General features: G+C 39.5%; 1 protein-coding gene across 4 annotated transcripts in view; it reads right to left on the minus strand.

Moving 5' to 3' along the window:
• The window catches only part of pacsin3 (protein kinase C and casein kinase substrate in neurons 3), a 33,946-nt gene extending 8,938 nt beyond the window's left edge, over positions 1-25,008 (minus strand). Inside the window, exons 1-6 of one of the 4 annotated variants that reach the window (XM_053634255.1) lie at positions 24,362-25,006; positions 14,463-14,529; positions 3,096-3,196; positions 2,322-2,478; positions 1,310-1,545; positions 1,064-1,219 (exon numbers count right to left, since the gene is read on the minus strand). In XM_053634255.1, the coding sequence (XP_053490230.1) occupies positions 1,064-1,219; positions 1,310-1,545; positions 2,322-2,478; positions 3,096-3,149 (603 nt within the window). In that variant the 5' untranslated portion in view covers positions 3,150-3,196; positions 14,463-14,529; positions 24,362-25,006. Of the gene's footprint in view, positions 1-1,063; positions 1,220-1,309; positions 1,546-2,321; positions 2,479-3,095; positions 3,197-3,633; positions 8,541-14,462; positions 14,530-24,361 lie in introns of those variants that run through there. The other 3 variants (XM_053634257.1, XM_053634254.1, XM_053634256.1) reach the window with 3 other exon arrangements.
• Between the last annotated feature and the right edge of the window lie 1,939 nt (positions 25,009-26,947).

A 26,947-nucleotide genomic window follows, 5' to 3' on the forward strand; every position in this document is an offset into this window, starting at 1 on the left:
TTAATTTTCTTTCCCTTTTAAGCATCTGGATTCTGCTTGGCTTGGGTCCAAGAACAGAGTGTTTCTTGCTGAATTTCACGCTGACACGTGAACAAACTCTCACCAAGTACTGAGGCCTGTGATATGTTTCAATGAAGGGATAAACTGGACTTCATGAATGGGGTTTAGAACCTCTGCATAAGAGAGCATTAATGATGTCATGTCTCTTTACAGGTGTGTCTTTGCTTCCAGGAAATACGAGGGTGTTGGTTTGAGTTCTGGTTTAATTTGTTTGTGTGCTGGGAGATTGCAGCATCATAGGGCAGTTCCACTTGCTGCCTAAAATAAGCTGACTCTTGATTCGATCAGCTATTTTTAATATACCGCATTGAAAATGGAATGGTCTTATGTTGTGTGTAAGCAATAATGTAGCTTTAATACAACTCCACAATTCCCCCAAAATGGGCTATAATTTAGCTTCCTCTAACTCCAACCATGTCCCTTAGAATAAATGGTTGAAATATATTTTACTTACAAAACATACTGAGTGGCTGGACGTTTCTGTCTTAACCTATAATAATGATCGTTTGACTGAAACACATAAGAGCAAGGAATCCAAGTGAAGCACGAGCATATGTAAAAGGAGTGTGAGAAGTCCTCTTAAAAAGCTTGTAAAGACATCCTACATATTGTCTGTTAATCCAAAATGAAAAGCACGGACACGTTATTACCGGACTCGTGTCCATAAATGTACGGTGCAGTTACTGAAAATGGCACCTAAACACGCCTGTCTTGTTTCAACTAAACAGAAACTGGCATTTTGATCTCCACCCATTGCGGTTCCCAAGAACACAGTCATTCATCACACCATAAAGATACACTATGACTACCGCGACGGAGCATTCTTCACTTCATCCAATTATAGCGTTATCATACTGGAAGCAGCATGAACAGTAAGAATGAATAGTCTAAACTCTAAATTGATTTCATGCGGTGGCATGAGTGTGATGAGCTCTCAAGAGCTTTTGTGATCCCTATAGGAGTCATAGATAAACATAGAAATTAAGGAGCTTGGTTCTGTTACCTTCTCTGCTTCCTGGGTGCATTTCTCCACCCGATCCGTGAACTTGCGCACCTCCTCCGGGGACTTGGTGGTGTCCGCCCTGGCGTGTGTCTCACGCGTCATTGCTGTGCGCTCCTCCTTACGGGCCTGGTGGTAACTCTTTTTAGTGGCCTCTACCTACCAAAATGTAACAGAACACTCATCAGCTCATTTAATCTCTGAGCTGTAAACCGTTTCTGAGCTGCGATTTAAGAAGCTATAACTCACGTCCTTAAGTTTGCGGGTCCAGGGTTTTTGGGCCTTTCGGAATCCCTCATCCGCATCTTTGGTCTCCTTGAAGCCTCCAATCATCTGCTTGTGATAGGCGTCCTTCTGCCACATGCGGATCTTCTCACTGTCCTCCGTAACCAGCTTTTCCTTCAGCTCCATGTGGATCTCACTCAGCTTGTCTGCTGCATTCATAAACGCATGCCAAGCCTTCTCCAGGGTGCCATACTGTGGGCCTAGAAGAGGAAACTCTTGTTCTTTTTTTTTTTTAACTAAAACATTGAAAATATAAAAGTTTTGCTAAAAAAAAAATAAATAAATAAAAGAGCCAGTCCCCCGATGATGGCTATCTGAAACCGTTATCTGATTCTGAATAACAATTTCTGTACATATCAATTCAGTGAGAAGATCTAGAAGAGACGGCTCCATAATTCCACCATGATACGATTTGTGGTGTTTAATTAAAGTACTTACAGAACATAGTAGTACATCTTATAGCATGCAAAGTTCTCTTAAGTACTGCGCACTCCTCCAACACTACTTTCAAATCTCAAACCAAATGTGTCTAGAATGTGGCATTATCCATTTAAAAAACGAATACGAGTCAGAGAAGCGCTCCAGAATTGGAGCAGTATGGGTATGGTCCTAGATGAGAGTTCTAGATATGGTTCATTGCTCCTTTAAATAGGCCACATGGGCGAAATTAGTGTGCTGAGGCCTGCACAGGCAGGTAAATCCTGTCTTACGCTCTCTCTCTCTCTCACCTCCACAATAGCACCCTTAATGCACTGCACAAACTAAATGCCACTATAAATGCCACATTAACGTAATTATGAAATTCTTAACATTGCTAAAGAAAGACTTGCATGATGCATCTGCATGCTTGGTAACTAAATCTGGTAATCAACAAGTGAAACAGACAACCAACAGAAATCTGTTTGGGTAACAGGTTATTTTAAGAGGGCAGGGAGAGCCCCTGTGACCTCGGAATAAATCCCAAAGTCCTGATCACCTTTCTCCACAACACCCCTCCATTTTTTGGCCCAGTCATTCAGCTGCTGGGAATAGGCCTTCTCAATCTTGGCACGCTCCTGGAAGCAGCTGACCAGCTCATTGCAGAGTTTGTAGCCGTCATCGACCCGCTTCACTGTCCTCTTGTAGTTCCCCGGCTGAGCAACAGATACAAGATAAGACAGGTTTACACAGTATTGGGATACTGAGGATTCACACTTTATAATTTATAGTAGCAAGGCTAATTCTAAACTTCTCAGAGTTATATTAGCAGTGTTTGTCACCATTGACCAACTTGATAGTGGATCTTTTTGCACTGAGTCAAGCCAAACTACTTGTGCAGACAGTTATACTGACAGTAACTAAGCCCCTTATTCCTCATATAAAATCTCCTCCATCCATTATTTTGATGGGTTTCCCAACAAGATACAGAATTGTTTTTCATTCCCATCCCCACAAGCACTTGGCAGCAGCCACCTCTGCTATGCATTGGCTTTACAGAGCTAAGCCTCGGTGGCAGTTGCTAACTCTCTTCCAGGCTAGTGCAGACTTGACTGCACTTGTTTGGAGTGTTCTTACACAGGAGGTGGAGGAGGGGCAGGGAAGCAGATCACCTCTTAGGGAGGCCATGAATTACATTTTCACAGTCCCACCCATCAAACTGTCAAAACAGACAGGAAACCCTCAGTGCAGTATGTTACCTCTAAATCCACTTCTTTCTCTGGTATATATGTGTGTGTGTGTGTGTGTGTGTGAGAGATCTGGAACTTCTCACCTCCCAAAAGCTATCATAGCTCCCAACGTCTTGCAGGTCCCCGTTGGAAGACATTTTAGGGTCGCCCTTGCAGCACGGAATGATTGCAGCTTTCTGTCAAACTGAGGAGAGATAGCGAAGCATGAAAATATAACACAGCAGCAATAATATCACATGCCACACTTGCTAAACACGAGGAAGGCAGATGAAGCAAAGTTTAAAATAATGTTTGTTTTGCCGCAAAAACTAGTTCAACCAGCGACTGCCTTGGCACACTGCCCCACACCACTTGCAACAGCACAGACAGAAGTTTCAATGGTCTCTACAATCGTGATGTATTACGCCAGAGTTTCCCAATCTTCCAAACGCAAAAGTCCAGCGTGGATGCAAGGTTTTTATTCCAACCAATGGATTATTAGACGCGTCTAAATTACGCCAACATTTCCCCAATCCTACCATCATTCATGACTTAATACTCCATAGGTCACTTTAAGGAACTGACAACGTAGCAAGATTTGCAATAAAGAAAAACAGAGAATAGATAATAGAGTAGACTCACCAATAAGCAGAACTTTGTCTTGCCCTAATGTGAACGAAGCTCTACCTCAGCTTGGGCGCGACAGTGTGGCTAAAGATAACGGTACCCTTTCTACCAGTTGGTCCCCCCCTCCACCCTGCAAGTTCTACTGCTCAACACTGCAGTCAGGCGAACTGTAATACCAGTTCATATCCTCATCTGACATACTTCCATCACTCATGAAGCCAAAGGAAACTCCCGTCTGTAACATCACTCATGCGCCTGAAATAACCTGTGTTATTATTAAAACACCAACTGTTGGCAAGAGCGCCTCTGACTCCATTTGTCAATAAAATAGTTCTGGGTTCTGAGCAAACTGAGGTTTGCTTCCGAAAACAGAATAGAAAAGTTAAACCCGATGACTCTTTCCGGTAAATCCTTGTATTTACAGTAGCGCAGGGCCAGGCCTGGGATCGCTAGCTGTTCCTATTGTTAAAGCCAAGGTCATTCTGGCTTGCTTCCTTAGACAGACACAGCAAGCAAGAAAAAAAAAGGGCAAAGATTCATTAAGAGCATCTGCTTCCAATCAGTGCCAAACACAAACAGTGCTAATGGAAAATTTGTACCCTCGAGGGGTTCAGTGACCTAACCAAGAGTCTTTAAAAGAGTTTGCTGTGGAATTGCAAGAAGCAGTTCTCTGTCAAACTTGCATAATACAGATACACTACCAAACTTTTGTCATTTCTTATTCCAAACCAGTCACACACATCCATAAACTTGAAAGCTAAACAAGCTGCCTTCATTAAGACGTAACTAATGAACGATTCTGAAAGGTTTCTTGAAAAAGGCATGACCTCCTGCAACAGACATTACAAGCTGCAGCCCAACACCACCACACCTGTTTGGTTTTTTTGCACCTCTGAAAACGATATCAGTCCGAGTCCTCCGAGGAGGATAACATTACTGATAATGTGTGATGGAGCAAGAAAACTGCAGGTTGTTTTCTTAAGGAGAAAAGGAGTTCAGATTACTTCCCAGAAACTTCCTGCGCACATGAGGGCAGTACTGGGGGGAGCAATGGAAAGGCCACTCCTAATGGAGGCATTTCCCATAGACATGCTGAAAAAGGAGCATGCATGAGAGTCTCACTTGAGCCATGCATGATAATTGAAAACTTAAATATCACAAGGTTGACCGTGCTGCAAACCAGGCTTGAGGATGGTGAACACCAAGGACCATTGGTTCGAAAAAACACAACATCTATGCGGCACAGGTTATGAAAGAGTGCCTCCATTTTCAGGGACTTGGACGAAATGGTCCCACCCACGCACATGGAGCATCTCTAACAGGCTGTGAATACTGAGGGCAGCAGCTGTGTCATGCTGGACTCCGGAAATAACCGAAGCCCCTGAGATCCAGCAGAACTGGCAAGAGAGTACAGCACACACCATTATCAGCTTAATCTCCTTTAGATATTTGCAACTGATTTAAACAGCTGCGTGTAGATGGGTGCAAGTGAAGAACCTCATTGAACTCGATGGAAAAACCTTAATGTATGTGGTGCACTCTGGAATACAAAAAAAAAAAATATGAGAGTTATTCTATATACGTATCAGGAAAATACACCATTGTATGTAGAAGCATTGAATGACTTCTTTGAGAGACATGCTGCACAAAGTCCAGAGGGATACAGAGACATAAATCTCTGGTTCTCATGGTAATCCTGGGGAATAACAGATCTGCAAGGATACTGATGGGTTCTTTCTAAAAGCAGAGGATTTGGCAACCGACCAGGTGACAAGGTTACACACACAAAAAAAAAGTCATACAGTACAGTAAATCTACAGAAGAAAAATGGGAGAATCGACGTCAGATAACCCGAGTGAATTTTAAATTGACCTAAACACCTAGTGAGAGGGTTAAAAATTGGTCCTCAACAATTGTTTAATATTATGTCCTGAACGATAAATTCCTAATTACTGAACAAATGATGACTAAATGAATGAATGGAGCGAGTGAATCATGGCTTTATGCACCATCTCGCTCAAATCTCATCAATGACACATCATGCATAGAGCATGTTTATCAAGAACCGTTTTCACCCATGAGTGGGTTATGAGTGGATCTTGGCAGAAAAACAGAAAAAAAACAAACGCAAATAATCGAACCATTAATATTGCTGCTTTCCTTTTAACTTTGAGAGGACATGCAGCACTCTTGGCACCCTGACACGATTAACAGTGTGTACTAAATAACAGTTATTTTTGCTCAGGATTTACATCTCCGGCAGTAATTGAAAATGCAGACAGGCCGTCATTCCCAAACAATCCTTTAGGAAAATGGAGACACCACACTTTGATAGAATAACGTAGGAGTGTAATAAATATACATATTATTGCTTAGAAAATTGGTCAAGCAACTGAATGAGAGAATCCTTAACTCAATTCGGAGCAAAAAATGTGATTCCTATCATGCAGCCCTAAGGTGAACTGATGGGCATGAATGTGGAAATTCAAGATGAGTAAAACGAAATCTAAGAACGAAGCATTGATGTATTTCACACATCACGGCCTTCTTCCAATTGATCTCGCCATGATAAAATGTCTAGGGGAAAGGTCAGTAATTACATGGCTGTGCAAGAGCTTTCATGCAGCCTTCTGACCAAATGAAAGCATAGACACCAAACAAAACAAAGGTTATAGGCATTTTAGACTCGACTCTAAATTAAACCGCATGTTAACTGTCGAATTCCTACTTACAAACTGACAGTAGAAGGCGTTATCTCAATGCTTTGCTAAACGTCTTCCGCAGGTTATTGTAATTAATTGCTGAAGAACATTTAAAAACAATGAAGACATTTTAGCAACAGTCCTTCTCAGATGCAGCACATTAGGAATGTAATCTGTATTCTGTGTGTACGTCACATGCTATCAAAGCTTGAAGGACATATAGGCAACAGCTACATAAAACTCACACATTAAAATTTGTGACTTGATCGAAATAGGTGTTTGAGGATTTCCCAATATTTAGCCTATACCGAATTGTAAAAAATGAGAACACTAAAAATATAAAACCTACATTTAGTTCAGAAAACACGTCCCATGTACAGTATACATCCGTCAACCCAGTGACGTACAGATTAAGATTTTACTAGGGATACATCGACACACATTTTTCTGTGCTGATACCGATAGCCGATTATTTTAGAATGACATCTGCCAATACAGATGATGGTTTCAAATGACTGATCATTAATTACACAACTTTGAAAGAAATGTAAATAACTGTATTCTCTCTTTATCTACATGTTTTCCATTTGAGAATCCTAAACGATTCCTATAATCCCAGGCCAAAATCTGTAGTCTTTGATAGCTAGTTTGACGTGTTCTCCGACAGCCGATTAACGGCCGTGGCGATCAAATTTTTCATCTGATTAAATTCTGGAAGTGTCAGAAGATTTGAGGGACAGTCCTGTAGTGTGGCTTCTCCTACTCCGTACGAGTCTTCTTGCGTGCGTCCGTTTTTCACGTCTTGACTGTCGTACAGTCTGACATTAATGATAACCGAGATCCTACAGCGTGATCATGGCTTACAGCGGGGATCATGTTCGTACAGTCTGACAAGCAACAGTCGCAAAGGACTATTAAAAATCGCACAGTGTGCACCCGGCTTTAGCCTTTGTTTAAAGCCTTTGTTGATGAAGATTGTCCCTTTTTAGCTGAAGCAGCCTCTGCTTTAGCTTTAACGAACTTTTCATATTCCTTGCCATGTCGAGTTTTGAGGATCAGATTAGTTGGTTTAAAAGTTTTGGTTTTCTTACAACATTCTCAGCAGACACTAGGCAGATACCAATCCTACTCTAAAACCACTAAAACTAGTAGCTAGATCAACTATGCTAGCATATAGGCGTAAATAACATCAGTCCAAATATGTATCCATAAGACTGGCCCCATAATTAACTAGGTCATCATTGGTGAAATCCAATATATTGGCTTAATCCATCAGCTCGCTAATGTACTGTGAGTGCTATTTCAAATGTTGGGTGAAGGTTACACTACTTTTGATTAATGTAACTGGGCAATTCCATGCAAATGTCAGGTTTACCATAGAAAAAAACTATCAGCATGGGAAAAACTGTCTCTTAAATCTATATTTATATAATAATACTTCAATATCTTACTAAAAACTGAGCAATATTTTAGGACTAAATGACTAAAGAAAAGAACACCAAGGGTGAGCCCTAAACATTTCCATCAATATACAGATTGTACAGTGTATGTTGTCTATAATGGTGATAAAAGATAAAATGGGTTACGTTTGTATTGCTGTTAAATCACAATATGTTATATGGGACAATGGTACAACCATTAAGTACACTAATCTTTTTTTTTTTTTAACCTTTTGATATTTTTATATCACAAAAATACTCTGCTCTCATGGATATCAAACAATTGCAAACACAACACAGGATTATCAAAAAAAAGAAACATTTTTGTGCCACATTTATTGGCATTCCTATGAGGAAAAATATATTTGAAGTATATTCCCATTGATATTTTTAGTACACCTGGGTGACTAGGAACAGGAAATTGTTCAACCATGACTTCCTGTTTCACATGGGTATAAATATGAGGTAACACATAGGCCAAATTCCTTTAGGCATTCATAACAATGGGCAAGACCAAGGAATATAGCTGTGATGTGCAGCAAAAGGTTGATGAGCTTCACAAAATGGGAAGCGGCTATAAGAAAATAGCACAAGCATTGAAAATGCCCATTTCCACCATCAGAGCAATAATTAAGAAGTTCCGGTCAACTGGAAATGTTATGAATCGACCTGGAATTGGACTCGTGTCTATATTATCTCAACGTACTGTGAAGAGGATGGTTCGAGTGGCTAAAAAAATCACCAAGGATCATAGCTAGAGAATTGGACCACAAATTTTGAAGGATCTGGAGAGATTCTGTATGGAGGAACGGTCTCAGATCCATTACCATGTATTCTCCAACCTCATCAAGCATTATAGGAGAAGACTCAGAGCTGTTATCTTGGCAAAGGGAGCACAAAGTATTGACTAAAAGGATGCCAATAATTGTTGCACGCCTATATTTAACAAAGCTTTTTTTTTTTTGATAAACCTGTGTTTTGATTGCAATTGTCTGACATCCATGAGAGCGGAGTATTTTTGTAAATAAATAAATAAATCAAAAGGTTAAACAATAAAGGCAATTTTTCACAGCCTTCTTTGCTCATATTTACCAAGGGTGCCAATATTAGTGGAGGACACTGTATCTTGGTTGTGCTATATAGATTCCAAACTAGAAGCTAAAAACTAATAACTAAGAACCCTTTTGCTTTAGCTTTCATTTGAATGTTTTCTGCAGGTAATACATACAAGTGTATCTTACTTCTGTTGAACTGCACTGCCCTGAAAGGTCACATGACCAGAAACACACACTCTCATTGGCAGTAACCCCAAATCTACACCGGACATGCTGTATTATATACGGTACGCTTCATTTTTGTAAACAAAACGTATCATATATTATATACATTATATACATTATATATAACAGTGTCAATGAAACATGGGGGATGAGGACAGACGAGGCTGGGTCAGCTGTAATTACATAACGCAACTTAATGAAAATGTGACAGACAGCAAGACAGTAAACAAACATTGTACTTTTTTTTCCTGGTTATCCATAACTGTACAAACACTTTATAGGTGACTACAGGTTACGTAAACTTCACGACGTTGCGGAAATGGACAGTGTGTAGAAAGTAGAGGTTTGACATTTTAATTTGCGCTTCAATTTAAGCATGCAAGTTAAAAAAAAAAAGAGAGACAGGATGTGTTGAGTCGCGTATACGTGCATCTGATGGAGTCAGTGTGAACTGTGGAAGCGTAAAGGTTGTGTTGAAAAATGCTTAAAAACACGGCTGCTTGGAATTTGCGTTAAGCTACTGCAAACAGGGAACTGAAGAACAATAATCTCCAGCCTGAAACACATTAAATGTTTTAAATGACGCATTAAATAAGCATGTTTGCCTCGCAGCTCCAGGGTTGGGGATTAGATTTCCGCCTCTGCCTTGTGTGTGCGAAGTTTGCCTGTTCTCCCTGTGCTTCGGGGGTTTCCTCCAGTTTCTTCCCCCAGTCCAAAGACATACATTATACGCTGATCGGCATTTCCAAATGGTCCATAGTGTGCGAGTGTGTGTGCGATTGTGCCCTACAATGGGTTGGCACCCCATACAGGGTGTCCCTTGTCCCCCGTTTCCTGGGATAGACTCCAGGCTCCCCACAACCTTGTGTAGAATAAGCGGTACAGAAAATGGATGAATTGATGGGTTGGTCGGTGCTGTATTACGTTATTCCAGTGACATGTTAGTGGTTGTGTGCCGTGCTGACATCACCGGGGACGTTGTTATCGCTAGCAAAGTTACAGTAGTGTTTAGGGGAAGGAAACTTAAAAACCCTTAACAGTCTCAATCATGTGGGATATTAGCTATTAAAAATGAAGATAAAATAGCTTGTTTTCTCACTCAGCAACGTTCAACAGAATATGTTTGCGAAAACCTGGGTAGAACTAGTAGAGATGTTTATTTCCAAATGCTGGACTCAAAGCAGATTGCATCTGAAGAGTGTGATAGCACTGAGAGTTGTATTAGAATGCTGATCTGTTTGAGCAGAGTGTACTGATGCGGAAATGAGAGATCTGGACAGACTAAAGGATTAAAGCGCCGCTGCTTCGCTCTCGTTAGGTAGAGGGTTAAGGCCAGCTGGCACCACTAGTAGCTGGCAGTTGAACAGTACTGTGGGTAATGTAGGAAAGCATTAACCAACACGGCCAAAGAAATCAAAAATAGTCCAAGATGTCAATGAAAAAAATATTCAGAATTGAATTACAAAATAAATCTTGGATTCCACGAACAGACATGATAACCCTGAAAAGGATTAATACATTGTTAAATATCAATGTCCGTTGAAAATATTGGACGGGGAAAAAAGTACTTTTTTTTTTTTTTTTTTTTTAAATGTCGTTTTCGGTGGCATCCAATAATAAATATAGCTAACTGATTTTAACAATATACTTGCCTAATGTTAGCTAATTTGAACATATAATGATGGATCATATTTTACATTAATAAAGTCAAAAGTGTCTCCATTTACCTTGACAGAAACGAGGATGCAGCGTCAGCGCACCTTTCAAGAAAATCGAGAGGAGACAAGTGTTCATTGTACGAGACGGAAAGAGGCGGGGCTTTGATGGTGTCAATTTATATCGGAAATTCCATTAAATTGGGGGGGGGTGTTAAAATGCTGAGTTCTTGTGCAAAAAAACCCCAAAAAGTTCAATTGTAAAAGTTTGCACGTTTGCTTTGTAGAGAACATTAGGTTTTTCCTAAGAGCTGTCCCTGCCTTCATTTCAAATCATCTGGTTTCATTGTCCTGGATTCATTTCACAATTCATTTCAACTTACAGTCAAGGCATCAACACTGTGACCTTAAGAGATACCAAACACTCCCATAACTTCCACAATCTGCAACACGCGTTGTTAAAAGGGCCTCCTAGAAGCGAACCGGGGGCCACATCCCTGCTGCTGGAGGATGTTTACACTGCACCGGTCATTGACTCTGTTCGGGCCTTCATGCCAAATCAGTACACAAAGCTGTCTGGTTATATCAGAGGAGCATTTGCTGGCGTTTTTGTTTTTTTCCTTGGCAAAAGAAAAAAAAAAGTCAAAATTAAAAGAATCGTGTGTATAGAAAGTGAACGTTACAAGCTAATATATATATCTCCTATCTAACTTTGTACAGCATTACTTTCTCGAGAGAGAGAGAGAGAGCTCATTTTAAAAGCACAGGAAAGGTGTGCAGTAGGAGCCTGGATGAAACTGGATATCTAATGGCAGCACATTCGGAACCCATTAGCCTAGTTGTCAGATGTGGCTTTGAGTACATGACTTGTGGCATGTGGTACTTGTTTGCATGGCCCTTTCTCTCTCTCTCTCTTTCTCACACACACATACACTCTCACCCTCAAACACGGACAAATGCACTGATTAAATCCTGAATGAACTTCAGTATCCATGAAGCAAACTTTAATCCCAGTGCGAAGACCAACACAGTATATCTGTAACACTCACACACGGAAGTACTCTCGTCCATGCATTCGCCAAACAATGAGAACAATGGCTTCCATTTCAACATAACGAGGCCACAGGGAGGGAGGGGTGAAATATTCACATAAGCCCTGCTGGAAACTTGTAGTCATTAATCTGATTAATGTATACAAGGTGACGGAGTGCTGCAGCGGTTATTGTTACGAAAGCCAGCCATTAATAAAACACGGGAACTTTTCAACGAGCGGCTTTCCGTCTTTTTTTTTTTTTCCACTTGTGGAAATAAACAAGAAGATATGAACCTACTGATTACACTTATCCATCCAATACCTAGCAATGCCTTTTCACGGATATACAAGTACAATAATGGTCAAATCTGCACTCTAAAATCTGTACACAAGCTTGTTTAGGACTAGGGATGCATCAATGCCATCCATCAATACAAATACCAAAATGAGTAACTCGGTATTAATCAATCTGGGACGTTGTGGATGTCCACATACTTACATTAATGGGCTCAGTTTTTACAACATTAGTGGGATGTTAGTTACTTTGGATCAAGTAGTTGCAGCAGATTAGTATGGAATTAAATTTCTGCCAAAAGTATTGAACGAACAGAAATATATACGATGAGGAGGAAGAAAAACTCTTAGCATTCTTTGTTAACAGTTTTCTAAGCTTGGTTTTCACTAATCGTGTTATATGAATGCGCTGCCAGAGTTTTCACACATAGACTATGTTTACATGGACAGCAGTAATCTAATTATTGACCTTACTCTGATTAAGACAATATTGTGATTAAGGTGTTTACATGAGTCGCTTTTAGAATACTCCTGTCATGTTCCCGCTTTACATGTTATAGAACATAATTAGATTAACAGCCCGCGTCACGCCGTCCCTCCAGAATTTCACGTATCAACATACAGTTCGTCTTCGTTATGGTACCGTATACAGTTTTGGGTGTTTTTATTTAATTTTTTTACGAACGCTTTAAGTGCAGTTAATTATTTGTCATGCTATACGTGCTAATAGACAACTGCTTGAAGCCGTGGGCTGCGTCTCAAACCGCGTACTTACAGTCTATACAGTAGCCGAGATACATGTATTTTTCCCCACTACAGGCCTATAGTAGGCAAGTACGCGGTTTGGGACGCGGCCGAACTCTCTTGTTCGCCGTAAAATGTTGAGAACTGCCGTGTGTGATCGTGTCCTGTCGCAAAATGTGGTGAAAACTCTCACACGACGTTCATAATGTGATGAAGGTGTTTACATGTCTGTAATACACGTCCATAATGCGACTAAAACAGGAGTACTCCACCTGTCTTAATTCGATTAGAGCTTAATTCGAGTATGACCTTAATTAGATAAAGGTAAGTAAAAATTGCTGTTCACATGGTAGTTTCTTAATCAAAGTATGGTCTTAATCGGGTTAAGAGTGGATTATTGTTGTCCATGTAAACGCAGCTATAGTGAGATTTGGATCGACTGCTCCCTGACCAGGAAGTAGAGACTTTCAGCGTCACAAATTTTGGAGAGCGTTCTGGATGCGGTTCTCTGTGTAATTACAGTGTTTGTACTTTGTAATAGAAATTACTTACTTATTTAGTCAGTATATTAGTTTGTAGCTATTATTTGAGGTTTAGGCAGTCTCAGACAGTAGTCTTTTTTTTTTTTTTTTTTAGATGAGCTCTCAGGAGCGGCACAGAGCAGCATCGTCGTCCTCCTCAGGTGGACACTCGAGCTGTCGATCCAAATCTCACTAGCCAATGAGAGTAAATCGCTTTTAAGCCCCGCCCACAGGAGAGGTTCGTGCCAGAATGGCGAACGTAAACTTGTGGAGCGTAAACTAAAACTCTGGTAGCGCATTCATAAACCAAGCTTAGAAAACTGTTAAAGAATGCTTTTTATTTGAAGACCAGGTTAAATTTTTGCCCCCGAGTTCACTGTTTTCAGTGAGCTTTTCTTCTCTCGCTGTATATATTTGTTCATTTCTTGAAAAGTTACGTTCAATACTTTTGGCATAAATTTAATTCTACAGAGAAGAGCGGGTTTTGTTTCAGTTAAGAAAAGCGTTTCTGAACAGCAATAAATAAAAAGTACATTGTATTGTTTTTGTAGTGTTAGAAACCCTCGCTGTGGATCACTGAGAACAGCCGATTGTCAAGAACATACTGGGTCAGAGCTGTTATTTTCACTCACCTAGCATTCTTGAGACATTTTTCCCTTACCTAGCCAGCATTTTCTGAAAGCAAGGAACTCATTGTGCCGAGTTTTACGTGTTAGATGTTTAATCAGGTTACTTATATTGTCGGAAATTGCTGTAGTTCCTCCTCCTGATATTTTCACAGAGCACAGTTTGCAGCCTGCTTTGCTTCGATTTCTATCGGATGTTGATATCGGATCATTTATTATGAGAACGGGTAAAATGAGCACGATATCGTATGGATACCCGATACCAGTATTGGTACTGATGCATTCCCGTTTATGACCGTAGCCAACTATCTCAGACAACTGCTGAATATTAACACCCTGTCTTCAACAGTCTGCAACAGCTGCAATACAGAAGCCTGATCCTGCACAGCACAGCACACAAAATGTCAGCTGGAAAAAAGACAAACTACAAAATCAATACCAGAAGTGTCCAGCTTGTGTGATTCGTCAGCTCCTTAATCAAGAGACATGAAGCTATACAGAGAATATTAGAGCACTGCAAATCATCGCTCACCAAGCATTAGAAACTTACCCAATATGTGATGAAATGTTAGCGGTTAGTAATGCCTCTGTCCAGGTATGCTGCCTGTACAGTGGCCCTGCAAGAGACGGGAAACGAGCGAGGTGTTAGAGAGACCGAACAGAGCTCGTCATGCTGCGTTAAATGAGGTCGAAGTTAATATAAGTCCTGACACCCAAAGGTGGCACATTCCAAGTCAGAGAGTCAAATGCCGCACATAGAAAGGTTAGAGAAGCAATCATAGCACAGTGGAAAACTACACACCATAACACATACTTACTACTCTGCTAGACCCATTCAATATTATGCTTAAGGTTAATGCCATGACAGGGCTTGAAGTGGAAAATAAGTGCTGGTACTCCTCATTTTAGCATGTTTTTGGAGACCCATTAGGTCATTTTGTAGCAATAAATGAGAATTTAAGACTTAACAAGACCATCATTAAACTATAACTGAACTACTGATGTTTAGAACATGTTGTATATTAATGTACTAAAGGAAACAGAATGAATAAAATGCACATTAACATTTACAATAAACAGTTATTAAAATATCAAATCATTTTTCATTTAAAGTACAACCAGTCTGAGTGTTTGACTCTCATTCTAAGGCAATGCCAGTTTGTTTTTACATAAAAATAATTAAAATGAATAAAAGGGTTCGATGATGTTTTTAATTTAAAACAGAAATTCTTTTCAAATTTGATTTAAATATTAAATACAAGATTTTAACATCGATTCAGCTGCTCGTTATCTCAGAAAAGTGGACTGTGACATAATTTATCATGATAGCTACATTATAACCCTCATATTGCCCAGCCCTACACCCGGCTGGTTTCTGAAACTAGGTTAACACGGGTAATGTAGCAATGATTCAAATGTTTAAAATAACTAGTTTTTACTAACATTCATTACAGCACTGATAAAGGTGTGTACACTGCACTATTTGTCTCCACCCCCCATCATCATTATCATCATCAACAGCAGCAGCAGCAGCAGCAAGACAGTTGATCTGATAGTGTTACACATGGTAAAGTGGAGTACTGGGAGCTTATGCAAAGGTACTTAAAAAAAGCAAAACATAGACATCATAGAACTACCAACTCACTTAAAGAACTGCTGAATGCAAATATTATACAAGGAAGTATATTAGAAACAAAACAAAACAAAATTAGACAACGCCCTATCATCAAAACAACAGCTTTGTAACTACTATTTGTAATGGTTATAACATATATATGCACTGTCTCAAGGTTATGATGGCATTAAATATATACATATATAAAAACAGACAAAAAGGAAAATGTGCTTAACTTTAAGAGCAACATAAAACACTTTTAACACCCATTTAACACTAGGCCATGTGACATCATTCACGGCATTTCCCACATTCCTGGTCTGTCAGGTTCAAACATGCTTCTCTCATTAGTCTCAGAGCACATAGGCCCTCAGTTTGTCAGAGCAGCAGCTTGTTTCTCCTTAGCGGATTTGAATTTAGAATATAGTTCGTACGATTATTCGCTTGCACGAGTAGTGTATGTGTAGTGGTTGAGTAGATACAGTCCACTCCGAAACTATTGGAACGACAAGGCCGATTCATTTGTACACCAAAGACATTTGGGTTTGAGATCAAAAGCTGAATTCTCCCTTCAGTCTTCTCTTCAATGCTGCTCAATTGGGTTAAGGTCGGGTGATTGATTGGCCAGTCTAAAACCTTTCATTCCCCCCCTCCTGAATCAATTCATTTGGATGCATTTTTCTGTAAATTGGCATTTCTGTGTAAATGTCTGCGTTCATTCTGCTGCTACCATCATCAGTTCTATCATCAATAAAGATTAGTGAGAATGTTCCAGAAGCAGCCATGCAAGCCCAAGCCGTGACACTACCTCCACCATGCTTCACAGATAAGCTTGTATGTTTTGGATCATGAGCTGATCCTTTCTTCCTCACACTTTGGCCTTTCCATCACTTTGATAGAGGTTCATCTTGATGAGAATGTTTGTGGCTCATCTCTGTATTTCTTTGCGAATTCCAATCTGGCTTTCCGATTCTTACCGTTGATGAATTTTTTGCATCGTGTGGTGTGGCCTCTATATTTCTGCTCTCAAAGTCTTCTTCGAGCAGTGGATTGTGATACCTTCACCCCTGCTCTGTGGAGGTTGTTGGTGATGTCACCGACTGTCGTTTTTGGGTTTTTCTTCACAGCTCTCGCAATGTTTCTGTCATCAGCTGTTGTTCTTTTCCCCGGCAGACCCATTTAGTGTCTCTTGCTCAGTATACCAGTGGTTTCTTTCTTTTTCAGAACATTCCAAATTGTTGTATTGGCTATGCCCAGTGTTTTGCAAAGACTCAGATTGATTTTCCCTCTTTTCACAGCTCCAAAATGGCTTGCTTTTCTCCCATAGACAGCTCTCTGATCTTCATTTTGGCTTATCCTTTTTAACAACAAATGCAGTCTTCACAGGTGAAACTGAAGGCTAAAACCAAGAGTAGATGTTCAGAGCTATTTATTGTTGAAAAAAAATCAATCTTACAGGACACACCTGGGTAACAAGAAACACCTGTCCGTCACATGTTCTAATATTGTTTTTGCTTGCCTACAAATTGGGTGGTCTGATACAAAAACTAGTACATTTTGTATCTTTTGGTCTCAAACCCAAATGTCTTCAGTCTACAGCAAAAACAAATGAATTGATCTTGCTGTTCCAATAGTTTGAGAGGGGACTGCAAGTGTTAAGTTGAGCTGAATGAAGTAATAATACACATCACAAAATTGTTGACAACCTAAATGCGAACGAGACCTTAGCGTGACAACGGTGCCGATACTTTGTTTACAAAAATTAAGATGAAACATTTATGTGAGTAATAAAACATTCAGGGGGCATCCTGTTATATGAAAATAACAACGGAGTGGTGTGACGTGGCCTGAGGCTAAGCGGAGTTACTGTTACCACCCCAAAGTTGTTTTATTTTCTGATAACACTAACAGCACACCCTGTAGTGTTTTCTTCCTGTTATACAACAGCAATGATTGCATTGCTTTTACTTATTAAAGGCTGACACATCATACTTTTGATCCATTTATAGTTACACTTAATGTTGTCCATTTACATTATAACAGCTATAAACAGTCATTCCCTCACCAGTCGCTGTTTTTTCCTCTTCCTTCATGATAAAGTCCTCCATCCTGAAGACTACCACAGAAGAAAACTCAGTCACAGCACTACCTCTTGACTTTTACAATGCACGGACACTGGAGACTCCTTCCATAAATGGTATAAACATCTCCTTACAGGAAGCTTCACAAAATATGTTTTTTTTTTTTGTTGTTAAATACCAATGTGTTTTTATATCGGATTATGATTAGGCTTAGATTATATGAATAATCTAAGCCATACGCGTCATTGTGAATGAAATGTTACTATAGCAACGATAACAATATAACAAGTGCATTAATATAAACCTGTGATTTTCCTTGTAGTTCGAAGTACTGTCAGAACTGCTGGTATAAAAAAACCGTTATCGACCAATAACGTTTAAAAAAACGACCGATCAGAATCGAGAACTCAGATATATTTTGACATTCAATCAGCTACTACTTTTTGATTCTCAGAAATGTGTATTGTGATGTCATTTATCAGGATACTGATGTTATGTGGTTATATCTCCATTTCATAGCAGTTTTTTTAGCAGAAGCCAGAGCGCTCATGCTCGTGTCTCTGGTGTACACTGCGCTGATGGCAGGATACTGGGCGTGGAACAAAAGCCCCTTTGTTTTTGACATGCCTAAAAGGGGACTCAAAGGCCACTGAGCTTTCGAGAGAAGGGTATACCAAGCGGTTCCAGAGGCCCAACACTGAGCTCTTTGACATCTGTGGCTGCTCCATGGACAACCAGTAGATACTGAAAAAATAGTGGGTATGGAGAATGCAGGAGCAAACTCTAATGTCTACGAGTTGCACAACAGATGAGTCACAGTCACTCCATGGAATGCACATCGAATTCATTAGGGGAAGAGCAGCAAGGGTTGGGCAATATACTGATATAATATTGATAAATTCTGTTTTTCCTATTACAGTCTGAATGAAAGCAGCAGACTTGATGTTAGGATTTTGATCTTTAAAATGATCAAATATTGCAATCTTGCAGAGATATTTTCTGAACTTTTCCCTCCTTTTCAATGTTAAAATAAAACCAAGTGGTTATGTTAGAGAGATTTTTATGAAGGGTGACGGTGTCGTTAGGCGTGGCAGTTTTACAAAATTGGCATAAATAAAAACAATTTTATAAAATCTAGTATTCAGGAAATAATTGAATATTATTATCAGTAATATTTGCAATGTAGATGCGCTCACAGTTGTGCTTATAATGAAGATTTTACAACGGCTTTGAACATGGCTCAGCTTTTAGAACCGAAACTGTTTTATAAAACTTAATTGTGCAGATTATTATTAAATAAAGTAATAATTAAAGTTTTTTTTTTTCCTTCAAATGCAACACCACTGTTTGCTGGCAGTTTGTTAGCAAAGCTAAATATTGTGATCCATCTCATGTCTCACAGAAATGTCTTCAGTTCTCATATATATATGACATTTTTGTCATATCGCCCAACCCATGAGCAGCTATGATTAACTTGAATTAAACAAAAAGTTGTCCCACAGGTTTACATGGTCTTCTGAGAATTATTGCTTCACTTTGTGCAAATCTTCATCTCTATTTAGTGGAACATTATCTGCTCCATGTCAGTCATCTTGTACCTGAATGCTTTAGCTCTCCACTGAATAATCCGAATCAGTTCCACACCCTTTGCATTCCTGGACAAATGTTGACGTGAGCTATAACAGAAAACCTAACCTTTTAAAGTCTACTGGAAAATTGATAGCTGCTATAATTTTATAACAAAAGAAATGTCCTGATGTAAAGAACATGACCAACAAACCTGGTATATGGGCTGACGGAGGACACTTATAAGGTTACGGCTTAATCTATATTACGATAATAAAATTCTTAAGAATTTCTTAAATTGCTGTTCTAGGAAACAACTTAAAGCATGCATGGACTGCATCAACCAGAAAAACAACAGTAGTAAGGAGCGAGGTACAGCCCAAGGTCAGGGTTTGCTTTGCCTTGAAGAAAGGTTACACTAGAAAAAAAAAGTGTAATAAACCTGAACTTCATTCTTAAATGCTTAAGAATTCCAGATCACCACTTTATTTTCACATACACAGACATACAGTCCCCTCCGAAACTATTGGACCGGCGGCAAGGCCAATTCATTTGGTTGTGCTACACACCAAAGACATTTGGGTTTGAGATCAAAACATGGATATGAGACGAGAGTTTAAGATTTCAGCTTTTATTTCCTGATATTTACATCTAGATGTGTTAAACAACATAAAACATACAAAAATTTCTATCGGGCCACTCCATTTTTAGGCGAGCAAAAATATAGGAACAGATAAGACTTGAAGTACACATTGAAGTAAATAAACACTTAATATTTGGTTGCTTATTCTTTGCATGCAATAACTGCATCAAGCCTGTGATTCACTGACATCACCAAAGTGTTGGTTTTTTCTTTTGTGATGTTTTTCCAGGCTTTTACCGACGCCTCTCTCAGTTTTTTTTTTTTTGGTTTCAGGGGGTTTCCCCCTTCAGTCTCCTCTTCAGGAGGTGAACTGCTGCTCAATTGGGTTAAGTTCTGGTAATTGACTTGGCCAGTCTAAAACCTTCCACTTTTTCCTCGCCTGATTGAGTTGGCAGTGTGTTATTTTTTTGGGGGGGGGTCATTGTCTTGCTGGATTGGATAGTCTGATACAAATTGAGCCATGTTCTCTGTCGCTTATAAACACCAGGAAATAAAAGCTGAAATTCGAAACTCTCTTCTCATATTTATCTTTTGATCTCAAACCCAAATGTCTTCAGTCTACAGCATAATCTTATGATGTGCACGCTTGTGCTTCAGTAAATGTTGGATGTGTTGTGCTTGCTACATTAAAAGGAGCCAAATACAAGCTAGTAAAGCTGAGTGGAATTTCCTGTTACTCGATTCAACCTATTATTATTGAATGTATCGGTCATTAAGAAAGAATTGTACTTGAACTCAACCTACTTTACAGGTGAACTAACCAGAAAATCACCATCCACCCACATTATAACACCACAGACTCTTGGGAGCAAAGATTCCATCAGTCAGTCCCTTCAATAAAGTCCATATAGAAAAAGCTGATATCAAAGTCGTCTATGGTATGTATAACTAAATGTTTCATTTGGGTCCTATTCAACCAGATTATCCAGTTTGAATGATACTTCAAACACTTTTCAGAGTTTCAATAAACTTCTTTTACCTCAGGATTTTTGGATTACTCAGGCGACTGTGACGGATTTCCCTGTACATGTTTTGAAAAGAACCTGTTTCCATGGAAGACGAGTTTTAAACAAATGAGTCTGAGGCATGACAACAACAATGGCGCTTGGATCCTAAGTAACGAATAAAAACCTGAAAGGGAGTGCCGTTATAGGAAAATAATCACCCTGAAATTGATTACTGTCCTATAACAGCACATCCCAAAGTGTTCGATTCCATTTATAAACAACAATTTGACAATGATTGCAATTTTTCCACTGACTAAAGAACACCATGTTATACTTTTTAATCCATTTATAGTTATATTTAATGTTGTGGAACATTCATGAAACAAGTTCCTGCTCTCACTTACGTTATAGCAGAGTTAAGTAGTCATTCCCTTCGATTTCTGTTGAAGCTAATATGACTCGTTACTGAGAAGTCGTCCATCTTGAAGACTTTCCCATGGAGAAACATCTTTATCCTGTTACAAAGTGTTGACACTGGAGACTCCTTCCATAAATAAACATCTCCATACAGAAAGCTTCACCATATCAATGATTATATTATTTTTTCATTGTTAAATAACATCACGTTTTAGATTATGTGGAGCATCTGACCTGTGAATTAGCCATTACGATAGAAACAAGAAGGTGTTAGAACAAGTTCAACAAGTCTGTGATTTGTCCAACAGCTTGATCTATCAGGATCAAGAATTCAACAGCGCTAAGGTATATAACGTATGAGAACGTGAGACCTAAACGCAGGTTTAGGTGTGTTCTTGCCTCAGTTACCTGTTTATCTCATTTTCAAACCTTGGTGAAACAGGAACTGAATAATGGCCACTGTATGGTGCATTACTTGTTACACCGGGCCTCATTTAACAAGCTGAATATAAAGGGATTTATTCGTAAAATCACTCATATGAGCGTTTAAACGAGAAACTCTGTATCCGTGAAAATCCTGTAAAGTCGGAAAAACGTTCACATACAACTCATACTCCATGGATTACTACACTTTTATACACGGAATATACTGCCGAGTTTTAAATCGCTTATTTGTATTATGTTTACAGCATTTGGCAGACGTCCTTATCCAGTGAGACTTACAGAATTGCTTTGGGGTCTCTATCAAAAACACTTCCTCATGCTAGTTCACGAGGACAGAGACTATGAGTACCATCGAAAACATTTTGTGAAGAAATTTTCTATTCTTGGAATTAATTAAAGAATGTAAAACTTAAAGAAAGCGAGCCAACACAAACCCATAAATTAAGACAAACAAAAGAGACGCTTTCGTATAAAGAAAGTACATAAGACGGAAACCGTGCATGCGTCTTCGTCCTCTTTTTACATATTATTAAATATTTTGATTGGCATAGAAGTGAGTCAAAATAACACCCACTTCAGTCCTCATCATTCATCTCGAGACAAAATAACGCCTACTTCTGTTTTTCAGGCTTTATCCCGATTTCGTGCTCGCAGCTGTCTGGGCACTGTGTCGGGAAAACACTTTGTGCTTTAACAACATACGTACGTATGTAAAAAGAATACGCAGCATTTCCCAAATCTTTTGGAAATCCAGAAGAAAACTTTAGTTCGGTTTGGCTTACAGAAACATTTACATAGAAATTTACTAAAAGATTGATAATCAGTCCATACAGGGTTTTGCAAAGTTTCTTTTTCTCGTGATTGTTGCGGCCAAAAATGCTTGATCTCGCTGCGCCTTTTTTCAAAATATGTGATGCAACTTGCGGAGTTTTTTGTGCAACTGCGCGAAATTGTTTTGCATGGTCTTTCTCAGCGATATTTGTTGGTAAACGAGCCCTTTTAGCTGTACTCACGTTTGACGCACGTGAATCGAAGAAGGCTTTAGTTGAACGCGCGTTTTGATGACGTCACGTGATGCGAAATGTGTGGAAAATCTGCGGTAATTTTGAAAAATTGCAAGCTCCTACGAATATTGCAGCGTTTGCTTGATTTTGCGTTGATTTCTGCAATCCTGGAGGGACTGATAAATGAGGCCCACTGTACTAAATGATCTTTAGAAAATATTGACTGAATTCTATACTGCATGTTCTCCAGGTCATATTATATGATTATATAATGACGGACCTGAAATTAAAGTCCTCAATCAGCGTGAACCAGCCCCATGCATAAAACGAAAACACTGAGTGAGCTTGAGATGATGTCAGGATATTTTTTTCTCTCAATTAGCATGTTTCATTTAGGTTGCGCCACTACAACTACTGTTTCGTGCCATCCTATTGGTGGATTTTAGACGCGAATCATAGCAGCGCTAACAAATTTCTGACACTGCCAGAACTTAGTCGTAGGCCAAGTAATAAGTAGCTTTGGTCACACTGACGATGTCCCTCCCATCCCCCAATCCCCCCCCAACCTCAACTCATGACATTACATTACAGCATTCGGCAGACGCCCTTATCCAGAGCGGCTTACAATTATCTCATTTATATAAGTGAGCAATTGAGGGCTAAGGGCCTTGCCCAAGGGCCCAACAGTGGCAGCTTACAACCTTCCAATCAGAAGTCCAACGTCTTAACCGCTGAGCCACAACTTCCCAACGAATCTGTGACCAATGAATTCAATTTCACAATGTGCGCCTTTTGTCTGCGACAGCAAAACCGGGTCCGAATTTGTACGACGTCGAGATAAATATTGACTCAAGAATCTGAGATATTGCACCCCCCCCCCAGATCAAATAAGACTAGAATAGCATTGCACAACGGGTATATCATATTGCACATGCATTGCTTCATATTACCACAGCGCTCGTATTTGCACAGTGATATGCTTCAATACAGGGTGTCCCAAAAGTCTCCAAACATAAAGTAGGGGAAAATTAACTTTTTACCAAAATGTTTTATAAATTGATCTATTCCTTCAGATAGCCTTTAAGAAACTAACAAATTCAAAAAGACTGGAAGTTTCGCAGACCAACCGAGAAGCGGACGTCCGCTGACATCCACTGACGAAGGCACGACCCACATGGTGCTGGCAAACTGTACATAATCCCCTACGTATGGAGACTTTTGAAACACCCTGTAATTTCAACAACATTATTTTTTTTTTCAAATTTAACACCCAAATGCACACATCTGCACAGGCTAGGATTGTTCAGCATGGTTGCAGTACACAGATAAAAAGGCGTATGGGCTGTGCAGCATTGTGTGATATCGGTTTTCAATTTTCAAAAGGTCAGTATCGCAATATCGGTTATCCGACGGTATGTTGCGCAACCCTTTAAACGAGGTTACGCTTTATCTCTTTATGCAGCAATGGATAAGGGTTAACACGTGTAGCCTGGTTCATGAGGAATTGAAAATGCAGAATATATCAGGAAATATAACACGAGAGAGAGAGAGAGAGAGAGAGAGAGAGATCTCCATTCTGGTGCAAACATAAGCTGCGCCATTAACGTGAAGTGTGCATGAAACTGCGACATTGCAGATCAGATTATGGGGATAAACCTGCAGTTATTCTATAAACAATCACTGATCTAATGTCTGGGATTCCAGTATGGAATTTGAATTCAAACAGACTTACTTGTAAGTTCCCAGCCAGGGAAACGCTGAGCTCCACGAGTTGTGAAATGGAGCAGGATGGGAGGAAAACGCGGATTTGGAGGGGTGGGGGGGTTTATTATGATGACAGTCTGTAGCAAAGCGATACAAAAATATCAATCCGTTTAGAAGTAAAAACAAAGATCACAATCTTCAAACGAGGGGGGAAAAATCCCCAATGCGGGTTATTAAAGCGTTCAGGGGCCTTGCCTTTCTGCCATGGTAACGAAACTAAACGGGAAATGATATCCAGGATCACAGCAAGCAGGAGACAGGATCATCCAGACCTGCAATTTAGACGCGCGAGACGCAAAAAGAAAGAAACGTGTAGAGGTTGATCAGACCTGATCAGACCTGACGGGCAGCCTTCACCATAGCGGTCTCGACTGCGATGTAATTAGACGACGTGGCTCAGCATTATGCCCATTGATCCAATTACAGGAATTAACCACTGGGAGTTTGTTTGTTTTTTTTATGTGGAAATAAAACAAGCCGAGATACGGTGCTGCAGCTATCCGGTCAGGCGCGAGCTTTGTTTTCCCTCTCCACTATCAGTAAGCCAGGAGTGAATCAGCAGGAGGAGTTACAGATCTTAGACAAACAATCAAAATACAGAATATTCCGGACTGCTCATTAGCAACAGGCAACCCCCCTCCAACAGCATTAAAGTGTAAACAGCGTCCTCTGGAGGTCAACGGTGGTGGTGGTGGTGGGGGAAAATAAACAAAGAACCGCGTGCGCACACTGGGATGTTTGAAGTCATGACTCGATTCACTGATTCGATTCTTTCGTTTCGTGTCACGCGACTTTTGAATCCTTTAATCTAAAATCACGCCCTTATACTTAAAAATAATAATCATAATTTTGACATTTAAGACTTCCTGTATTTTGGTCCTAATTGTTTTGCTTTATTTTTCTTTTATGTTTTTTTTTCTTCTTCAAATATGACCTTTCATGTAGTGTGTTATATATGTCGCTGTTTGTGAATGTAAAAAAGTCTGCAAAGTTTCAAAAATCAAAGCACACGACAAACGGTGTTATTGACTCCCAAAAGAAGGAATCGATTCTGAACAGCTGAAATGAGTCGTTAGTGATTCCAGACTTTACTTCCTGTACTAACCTACGTTGGTTTGTAACAAAAAGCCCCGCCTTTGGTCTTCATCGGCTGCTCGGGAGCTGAAATTCGTTATGGTAGAGGGCGTTTCCTTTTCCGACCCACGAAGACAGCGGTAGACCAATCACAACAGACTGGGACATCTGACCAATCAGAGCAGAGTAAGCTCTCTGAAAGGAGGAGTTTAGAATGAATCATTTAGAACGGATCATTGAACGAGTCGTTTGTGACACTGGGAGGAAAAAAGATAATGCTGCAGTTTAAATTATGAGCACGTTAAAGTGTTTTTTGACCTTGGATCCATGTAAAGCTATCGTATGAGACCTTTAAAACAAAATTTGGCACGTTTCAAAACCATAATAGGTGCGCTTTAATATTGTAAAATTATTTGTATTATTTTTTTTATTTAAACAATTTTATATATTTCATTTCATAGGCTATTTCAAAATATACATATTTGTGTACTTTTAATCTCCTTAATGTTTGGTTTGTTTTGTACTTACACTCACCGTTCACTTTAATAGGAACATCTAGTTATCTAATCCAGAGCGGCTCAACCTTTTGTAATCAAAGTCCCCCCCAAGCCTTCCCTATCATGTGCCCCCCCCCCCCCATATTGGAGGAGGCCAGGTATAATGATGATCTACATAAAATCTATCTAAATATAACTTAATCTATAATCTGTTTTTGATAGATAGACAGATTTTTTTTTTTTTTTTTTGCTTTTGTGTTTTTGTACTTTTCTTTAATTACTTTTCATAACTTTTTTTAAAATAACTTTTATGACTTTTATAAAACTATATAATGGACAGGTATGGAACATAAACGATATAAAATGTTTCTGAACGCTATAACTACTTTGAACAAGAGAACTAGGCTGTAATATCGTGGACTATTTTACAAGTAAAACATGTTGCATTACATTTGTCTTGCATTCTAAAAACATTCACACATGAATGATGTAAATTGGGACGAAGGGCGCGTCTTGTTATCCATGACACTGTTAAATCTCCGGCTCTCAGCCTCTCACTGAACAGAGCAGACGCAGAGAGAGGTGAGAGTGCAGCGGGAAAGCAAGACCTCGCGCTTGCAGGACAGTACTGGCCACATTTGGAAAGTTGCTAAGGTTTGTCCAAAAAGTCCTTAGATTTGTTGCTAGGTGCTTTTTTTTCCAAAAAAAAAAGTCGATAAAGGGGTCGAAAAGTCGCTAAGCTGGCAACACTGATCTGCACTGACAGCTAGATAAAAGGCAGACTAAGCTCCACCTCTCCCCAGCAAAGAGAAAATACAGAAGTAGTGGGAACGTGGGGTTTTTCATTTATGCACACTCTATTTGAAAAGAAATAAAATACACAGTGCACCCAAATGATGCCCTGTCTGTGTTTTTTTTTTTCTTGAAAACAATTTGCGCCCTCCTTCTGATCTCCCCAACACCTCCCTCCCCCTTTGTTTTGT

The sequence above is a fragment of the Ictalurus furcatus genome, chromosome 10 (assembly GCF_023375685.1).
Source record: "Ictalurus furcatus strain D&B chromosome 10, Billie_1.0, whole genome shotgun sequence".
Taxonomy (NCBI): domain Eukaryota; kingdom Metazoa; phylum Chordata; class Actinopteri; order Siluriformes; family Ictaluridae; genus Ictalurus; species Ictalurus furcatus.